The 8972-nt window shown below is 45.8% G+C and overlaps 1 protein-coding gene across 1 annotated transcript; it reads left to right on the top strand.

Annotated features, from left to right (window-relative positions):
• Window positions 1-182: 182 nt before the first annotated feature.
• SRSF9 (serine and arginine rich splicing factor 9) lies at window positions 183-7789 on the top strand. The gene is made up of 4 exons (XM_045458179.1): window positions 183-495; window positions 3445-3605; window positions 5372-5544; window positions 7300-7789. Exons 1-4 carry the CDS (start codon window positions 308-310, stop codon window positions 7441-7443), a joined length of 666 nt encoding a protein of 221 aa, XP_045314135.1. The 5' UTR covers window positions 183-307; the 3' UTR covers window positions 7444-7789.
• The last annotated feature ends 1183 nt before the right edge of the window (window positions 7790-8972 follow it).

The raw sequence follows: 8972 nt of genomic DNA, 5'->3' as shown, positions 1-8972 counted from the left end.
GAGTGAATTGCTTTCAAGGAATTCTGGGAATCGAACCCAATTCACGGGACTCCAATCTCTCTCTCTAGTCGCCCTCGAGCCCGCACGCGCCTACAGGGGGCGCCTGCGCGCACGCGCGGTCATCGCAGCGCGTCCCCTTTAAGACGATTCTTTTTGCCTCCGTCGACCCCTTCGCTTCCGCTCCGCCGTTCCCACAATGCAGTGCGGCTGAGCGCCTCCGAGCCCGCGGGGACGCTGCGGGGGGACCCCGGCTGAGGCGGCGGCGGCGACGTGGGCTGCGGCGGGCCCGCGGCGTCGGGCGGTGCGGATGTCGGGCTGGGCGGACGAGCGCGGCGGCGAGGGAGACGGGCGCATCTACGTGGGGAACCTTCCGACCGACGTGCGCGAGAAGGACCTGGAGGACCTGTTCTACAAGTACGGCCGCATCCGCGAGATCGAGCTCAAGAACCGGCACGGCCTCGTGCCCTTCGCCTTCGTGCGCTTCGAGGACCCCCGGTGAGGCCCCGCTCCGCCCGCCCGCCCGCCAGCCCGAGACCCCGGGCCCCCGCCTTCCCTCCTCCCCTGTGGGGCCTCCCCTCCCCCCTCAGCGCAGACCCCTCACGGCGCCCCCGGGTGGAGGATGAGGCCTCTCACCGCCCGCTCTGGCCGTCCTTTGCTCCGTCGTCACTTCCTCTAGGATTATTTTTTTACTTTATTTAAAAAACAAAAGCTGGGCCTGTGGAGGGCCCAGGCCCGCCCAGACAGGCCTCGGGGATGGTACACGCGACCGTTCTCTCCCTCATGGCTGGAGGGGCAGCCTTCAGGGGAAGCGGCCCAGGGCACCTTGGGCCCGGAACCAGCCGGGAGAGGACTCGGACTCGGTGAAGAGCAGAAGTGGCCAGGCGCCCTCCCTGCCCACCCCTCCCCCCAGCCAGAACTCGCCGTTAGCGGGGAACAGACTGCGGGGATGTGGTTGCCTTTGGAGGGTGAGAGGGGGTCTCTGTGATGGCCCAGATCTCCATCTGCGCGCGCCCCTCCTCACAAGGTCCCGGCCTTGTCCTTCTAAAAGCACCAGGGCTTTGGAAGAACTTCCAAAATGGTCGGAGGTGGGGAGTGTCTGATTTCACTCCAGTCCTCTGAGGGAGACACCGCTAGATGCTTAGGGCCCCAAGCATTTGATCCCTAAACTGGCTCAAAGGGGTCTTTCTGATTTTGCAAACTTTGTAGGCCTGATGGCCAGAAAAGGTCTGGGAACTTTCAGAACGGCGGTTGGTGGTTCCCAGAAGCCACCGCATTGGACTGGTCTCTCCACCCGGGGTAAATGAGAGCCCAGTGTTTCCCAGCATTGACCCAGGGAATGCTTTACCTAGTGTGCGCCGGGCGGGCTTTGCTGCAAGGACTGTCTTTAGGGTGTCTTGCCTACCTGGTGTAGTGGTATAGGGCCAGGAGGGCATCTGTGGAGGAGGTAGGAAGCACTCTGAGGCTTTGATGATCCCCACAGAGCTGCCATTTGCCTCAAAAACGGAACTGGGCATTTTCACACTGAAACTGGAGGTTGCACCTCTGTAACTGTTCCGGTGTGTTTTTTGAAGTCACTATGTGTCAAGTACCACTTCAGCGTTTTCAACAACCTATAAAAGAGGTAGTGTTAGCCACATCTTATGAATGAAGAAACTGGGGATTTAGAGTTGCTGATAAAAGAGAATGCTAGTAAGGGATCAAGGTAGGATTTGAACCCCCCCCCCCCCGTGCTGCCCTTTAGAACACAAACTTCCTGTGTGATGTGCTACATTGTCATCTCTTCCCTCCTTTCATAATAGAAAAGCTATCTTTTGATATCATTAGAGCACTGCACACATAGTACCTTCTTTAATCCTTATGACAACTCTGTGAGGGAGGCATGTTGTTCACATTTAAGAGACATGAAAACTTGATAAAAGCACTTACCCAAAGACAGCTATTAGTAAGTAGGGTAATGATTGGAACTGGTCAGTCTGCTTTGAAATCCGCTCTTCAACCCTAGCAGTTCTGCCTCTCCTTCACTTCATTATAAATATAGCCAGGTTTGCACTGGTTGTGGTCCTTGCTTTTAGCCCGGTGACTAGAATTGTGGTAAGCAATTATGTGCTGTGACAACTGAATGATGCCTTCATTAGTACATCTTCGGCTCTGCTTGTCCTTCCAAGCACTGAGGCCATTCTTTCTCCAATCCAGTGCTGGAGAACCAGCTTGGTTCTACTAGAGCCCTAGGGAAGACTGGAAGTGACTTCATTGAATATTTACCTCTCTGGCAAAACTGTACCCAGAGAGTGGTCTCCACAACTTAGTTTTCCAAACCATGCTGAAAAGGTACACATGAGAGAGTTCCATATTCCTCACAAAATACTAATTTCAGTCTGATTTTTTAAGTTTATGAATTTATTTTTGAGAGAGGGAGAGAGTCCGAGTGGGATAGAGGGGCAGAGAGAGAATCTCAAGCAGGCAACACGCTCATGACAGAGCTGGATACAGGGCTCAATCCCACAACTGTGAGATCATGACCTGAGCCGAAATCAAGAATCAGACACTTAACTGAGCCACCCAGGCTCCTCCCCAGAGCCTGATTACTTTTTAAATGATTTTTCTTTTTCTTTTTTTTTTTTTTGACATTTATTTATTTTAAAAAAAATTTTTTTTTTTTCAACGTTTATTTATTTTTGGGACAGAGAGAGACAGAGCATGAACGGGGGAGGGGCAGAGAGAGAGGGAGACACAGAATCGGAAACAGGCTCCAGGCTCTGAGCCATCAGCCCAGAGCCCGACGCGGGGCTCGAACTCACGGACCGCGAGATCGTGACCTGGCTGAAGTCGGACGCTCAACCGACCGCGCCACCCAGGCGCCCCTATTTTTGAGAGACAGAGTAAGACAAAGTGAGAGCGGGGGAGGGGCAGAGAGAGGGGGAAGACACAGGATCCGAAGCAGGCTCCAAGGCTCTGAGCTGTCAGCACAGAGCCCGACGCGGGGTTCAAACCCACAGACGGTGAGATCATGACCTGAGCCGAAGTCGGATGTTCAACCGACTGAGCCACCCAGGCGCCCCTAAATGATTTTTCTTTCTATAGATTTGATGGTACCAATCCTTGTTAATTGTTAAAGGACTAGTGTGTGGAGGGCATTTTAAGAAACTGCTAACAGGGTTAGAGAAATATACTGATGAAATCACTTATCTGCCAATTCTTTTTTCTGAATGAATCCTCTTATAAGTAATCTGTTTACTGTTTCATTATCATTTCATATCTAGAAAACCCTGTGTGGGACAGCTGTAAAGTTTAAATCTAATACCATGAAGTATCTTCAAAGCAGTAGTGCATCAAGATTGTTTTTCTCAATTCTAGGTTTCCCTTTTATACTTGTTACTCATGCCCCTCACTGGGAAGTCAGTCAGCCTCCTGAGCAGCACTAACTCCACAAACTTTTCTTTGCAGAGATGCTGAGGATGCAATTTATGGAAGGAATGGTTATGATTATGGCCAGTGTCGGCTTCGTGTGGAGTTCCCCAGGACTTATGGCAGTCGGGGTGGGTGGCCCCGCGGTGGGAGGAATGGGCCTCCTACAAGAAGATCTGATTTCCGAGTTCTTGTGTCAGGTATGTTCTTTTCAAACCGAATAAGGTGATGCATGTAAAATACTTAGCACACAGTCTGGCCTCCAGGAAATGTTAGCTGTTACTTTGCATGGAACACAGGCTTTCTTTTCAGTAGACTGTGCACAGTCTGAAGCCCCGCAGTCTTGCCAGTGAGGCAGGCAGGTATCTTGCAAATGAAACTGCATTGGTAGTACAGCCTTGGTAGAACATAAATTTGCCTTTTTTTTTTTTTTTTTTTAATGTTCATTTTTATTTTTAAGAGAGAGACAGCATGAAGGGGAGGGGCAGAGAGAGAGGGAGACACAGAACTCAAAGCAGGCTCCAGGCTCTGTGCTCTCAGTACAAAGCCTGATGCGGGGCCTGAAGTCATGAACTGTGGGATCGTGGCCTGAGCTGAAGTCAGACACTCAACTAACTGAGGCACCCAGGCGTCCCCATAAATTTGCTTTTTATAAAGGAGTTTCCTACTGTTGAGAGGGAAGATGATGGCAAAACCCCGGAGCTAGAATTCTATAGATGTTTTCTTTTGGAATGTACTAGGTTTCAGATTTGCTAGACATTCCAGGAGCCAGATTTGAATAACTGTTCAGCCTTGGATCGTGAAAAACACCAGATTTTGGTGGTGGCTTTGGAATTATACAAAAGAGAAAACAAAACAACTTTAAGTTTTAGGGATTGTTTTGCAGAATATAGAATGATATAGAATGAAATGTCTAAATGAAATGTTCACAAGTGATGAAACTCAGAGGTGTATGCATCTGAGGCAAGCTTAGAGGTGTATGCATCTTTTCAAAATATTAATACAGTGGTGAAGACCTGGGGCCCTCCACACATTACAGGGGCATTTTAAGACCATGGTGGAGTGAAATGTATTGAAGAACTTGGCACTTTCTTAGATAGGAATTTCACACTGTCACAACAGACTCCCGTGGTGCTTAACAGTGATCCTCAGTATCTGCCTATCTTGTGTCCCTTTGTAATTTAACCCCAGAACTCTATTCCCTCCTTCAGGATGTCATACATATCTTTTTTTCTCTCCATGCTGCTCTGAAATCCTGCTTAGAAAACTATTAGGAAATGGCTGCAGTCCTGAGCTGTGAGCGGTAAACACAGCCTTTGAGAGCAGGAGCACATTTCCCTTTCATGACATCAGGTAGGGTTGTATAATTCCCGACTAGTTTTAGCGTCTGAGTCTTACCTTTTTCCCCCACTGTATTGAAGAATGTTGGTGATCTTTTAAAAGGTACTTTGTTTAATTTGTCAGTCATTCACTACTACAAGAAAAACTTTAGATTTTTTGGTGTGTTGTTACCTTCAGCTACACCTTGGTTATTACTTCATTGGATACTTTCAAAATTCCTATGTTCTGAGAACCCAGTAAGCAAGAAACAGTTGGTACTGATAAATTTCATAATGGAAAAAAATTAGAACTCAAAGTCTTGGGAGTTTGATATTAAATATGAAGGATAAAGAAAGGCAGGCTGTGACTCTCAGAGATATCAAACCTATAATAGGGTAGACTTCTTGCTCCATTGGAAAGGCTTGGTCTCTGGAAAATTAGCCTAGGACCAGCTTCTTACAGTGGTTTACTACACATACTTTAGTACTCTTTTCTGGATTTATGTCCCTACGGTTTATGATTTGGGGATCCTCAGGATTTAAAAGTAGTGAGTGATTGATGGGAAAGGGACCCTAGGTATTGCTGGCTCTTAACAGGTCAGTTAACATGGCTGAAGGATATGGCCTCTTATGTTGTCCATGCCTAGGACTTCCTCCATCAGGCAGCTGGCAGGATCTGAAGGATCACATGAGAGAAGCTGGGGACGTCTGTTATGCAGATGTGCAGAAGGATGGAATGGGGATGGTGGAATATCTCCGAAAAGAAGACATGGAATATGCCCTCCGTAAACTGGATGACACCAAATTCCGCTCTCATGAGGTGGGTTCCCACCTTCTTTTGAGCTTGCACCCAGGCCACTCCACCTGAAGCTGATCTAGAGAAGTAGCAACAGACCATGCATTTGCCATTTGAGGACCTCACAGTACCATTAAAGATCTGTCTTAAGTGGAAAAGCCAAGGAATTCATCATGCCTGAGTCCTGCAGGGTCATAACAGAGAAATCTGCAGTCATAGTATTTTTAACCCGGAGAGAATACTGGTGCAGTCTGTCATAATGTTGTGAGCTATTCTGTGATACCATTCCCTTCACAGCTGGTTTAATCTGCAGTGTACCTCTGTGAACCTGATCATTATGGTTGTCCCTCCTCTGGGTCTAGTCTGGGTTCTGCAAGCCAGCCTCAGCATCTCAGCTTTTCTAGGTACTGCTGTTGGGCCAAGTTGTACACTTAATTTTTCCTTTCCCAAAGTAGTGCAGGATCCTCTTTGAAACCTTAGCCATCTTGGCATTTTCTTATAATGGCCTTACCCTCAAGACTTAGTTCTTGATGTCTTTCAAGAAGGCAGCTGCTACTTTGGATCTTTCTATCTGATTCACATGTTGACTGTCCTTTTGATACCACTGAGACCAGAGAGCAGAACAACTGGACATTCTTTTTTTACTGGTTATATTGTCCTGACTTATGGGATTTAGATGTCTGGAGATAGGAATTTCTGGGTCCATTTCCTTTTCCTTCCTTCTTTCTTTCCTTTCTTCCTTCCTTCCTTTTTTTAGAGAGAGCGAGTGAGTACGAGTGAGGGAGAGGGGCAGAGAGAATCTTAAGCAGGCTCCAAACTGAGCATGGACTTGGGGCTTGAGCCCACAACCCTGGCATCATGACCTAAGCTGAAATCAAGAGTTGGCCGCTCAACTGACTGAGTCACCCAGGAGCCCCAAGGATCTATTTCTTTTTCTAAGGATTCATATAATTCCCTAATTTTATGGCTTGGAAAGTACACAGCTTAACATTGCTTTTACTCAGACTGAATTTGGAGCAGAAACAAAACATCTGGTCCTTAGTTACAGTGCAAAGCACGGTCTCAGTAAGGATAAATCCAATTACTGACTTTACCTAGGGAATTCCACATCTGACTTCTTTCATCTTAGCATCTTTAGATCCTTTGAGAGTGTTGGTTGAGGGCAAAGGGCCTGAACACAGACCAGCCTAGACATGACTCCTCTGCCACTCACTCATTTATTTCTTAGCAGAGTTATTCTCTGAACTTTGGTCCCTCGATATGCAAAACAGGAACAATTAATAGCACTGTCTCATAAGACTTGCCAGGAAGCTAACTTACGAGTATGTAACCCTGGTCCTGACACCTGAGAGGTGTTGAATACTGGTTAGCTTCTTCCATAGGAACCCACCCTCAAACGCATATATGAGGTGGCAGGGAATTGAACTGAATGACCTCTGAGATCCTTTCCAGTTCGTAGATTCAGGAGTCAGTGGTAGTAATTCAGATATGTTAATCGTAGTAGCTAGTATTTCAGCTCATTTACAACATGTGAAGTTGTCATTTATTGTATGTGTCACCCTGGAATAGATTATAACATTGTTTTCCTCATTGTTGAAATGTGCTGGTAAACCTACCTAGGGCATAGCATTGTTGTGAGGGTTTAATGAGATGACATCATGCCAGACAAACAGTAAGTGCTCGGTACTTAACTATTATTGTTAGGCAGCCATGTTAAGTTTTAGTGTGCTGTATTTCTCCGAGTCTTATTTTTTCCTTCACTCTTTGTTTGAATTTCAGGGTGAAACTTCCTACATCCGAGTTTATCCAGAGAGAAGCACCAGCTATGGCTACTCACGGTCTCGTTCTGGGTCAAGGGGCCGTGACTCTCCATACCAAAGCAGGGGTTCCCCACACTACTTCTCTCCTTTCAGGCCCTACTGAGACAGGTGATGGGAAATTTTTCTTTATTTTTTAGGTGAACTGAGCTCTTTGTGCTCAGAATCTACATTCCAGATTGATGATTTAGTGTCTTAGGAAATTTTTTTAATTTTTTTTTTAAGGAAATAAAATACATAATTTCTACCAGGGCCATATTGGCAGTGAAACATTATAAACTGCAGAAATTGTGGTTTTGGTTCAGAAATAAGTTGTATATTTTTCACCCCTGATTATGGGAAAAAAATCAGTGCTGTGTCTTTGTGGGTTGCTCTACTATGGAGATCAGCAGTTACTGTGACTGAGTCGGCCCATTCTGTTTAGAAATATATTTTAAACGTTTAGTAATTGACATGTGTGGTTGTCCTTGATTAAGTTAATAGATTTCACCAAATAGGCACACTGTTTTAAAAAAAAAAAAGTCATTGAGTTGTAGTGGCAGCTGCACCCAGTTGGTAAGGAGCAGGAATGGATAACTTTATTTGGGCACAAAGATAGTTGCTATGATGGTGGTTTTGAAAATTTCAATCCCAAGAGTTGGTTCAGGCTTATAATTGAAGGCCAAGTTTATAAATGAAGGTGCTTTATTATTTAAAAAAATTTTTTTTTAAGTTTATTTATTTTGAGAGAGAGGCACACAGCGTGAGTGGAAGAGGGAGAGAGAATCCCAAGCAGGCTCTGTGCTGCCAGTGCAGAGCCCGATGCGGGGCTTGAACCACAAAGCTGTGAGATCACGACCTGAGCCGAAACCAAGAATCGGATGCTTAACCAACTGAGCCACTTAGGTGCCCCTAAATGAAGCCACTTTAAAGAAAAAAGGAGCATTTAAGATAGGGCAAAGGAATGAGAAGAATAAAACAGACCTTTTAAAGTTGGAAGCAGCATAAAGATCACTGGAAAATTCTTAAAACCAACTCTGGCGGTTTGGAGGGGGGAAAAAATCTCTTTAATTTTTGCTTCTATCACTTTTATCCCTCAATCTGTTTTACTTAACTTTGGTATCTGAGCCTTCTTAAAACACAAAATCAAAAAACTCCAGTATCTTGGATTCTGCTCAATTCAGTAATCCTGGTGGGGACAGGGAGGCTACTTTGTTCCAGACCTGGGTCTTTTTGTTAAAAAGCCACTTTATTGAAGTATGATTGATATGTAAAAGGCTGTACTTATTTAATGTATACGAATCAATGAGTTTGGGGTTAAGCGCATACCGATCACCGTCAAAGCTATAACCATATCCATCACCTCCCCAAGTCTCCTCCCTACTTCTTTAAGATTTATTTGTGGTAAGAACATTTAATATAGTATCTACCCTCTTAGCAAATTTTTAGTGTTCGATATAGTACTGTTAGCTATTCCAGGGCTATTTTTTTTTTTTTAATTTTTTTTTTTTCAACGTTTATTCATTTTTGGGACAGAGAGAGACAGAGCATGAACCGTGGAGGGGCAGAGAGAGAGGGAGACACAGAATCGGAAACAGGCTCCAGGCTCCGAGCCATCAGGCCAGAGCCTGATGCGGGGCTCAAACTCACGGACCG

Source organism: Leopardus geoffroyi, chromosome D3 (genome assembly GCF_018350155.1).
Source record: "Leopardus geoffroyi isolate Oge1 chromosome D3, O.geoffroyi_Oge1_pat1.0, whole genome shotgun sequence".
Taxonomy (NCBI): domain Eukaryota; kingdom Metazoa; phylum Chordata; class Mammalia; order Carnivora; family Felidae; genus Leopardus; species Leopardus geoffroyi.
Note: the sequence above shows the minus strand (reverse complement) of the source record. Positions and strands in the feature narration are given on the sequence as shown.

Bases quoted from the DNA above. Each gene is read 5' to 3' on its own strand.
- SRSF9 (XM_045458179.1), top strand. From the start codon at position 308: ATGTCGGGCTGGGCGGACGAGCGCGGCGGCGAGGGAGACGGGCGCATC. The intron at 496-3,444 runs GTGAGGCCCCGC...TTTTCTTTGCAG, and splicing joins GTGCGCTTCGAGGACCCCCG to AGATGCTGAGGATGCAATTT. The intron at 5,545-7,299 runs GTGGGTTCCCAC...TTTGAATTTCAG, and splicing joins CCAAATTCCGCTCTCATGAG to GGTGAAACTTCCTACATCCG.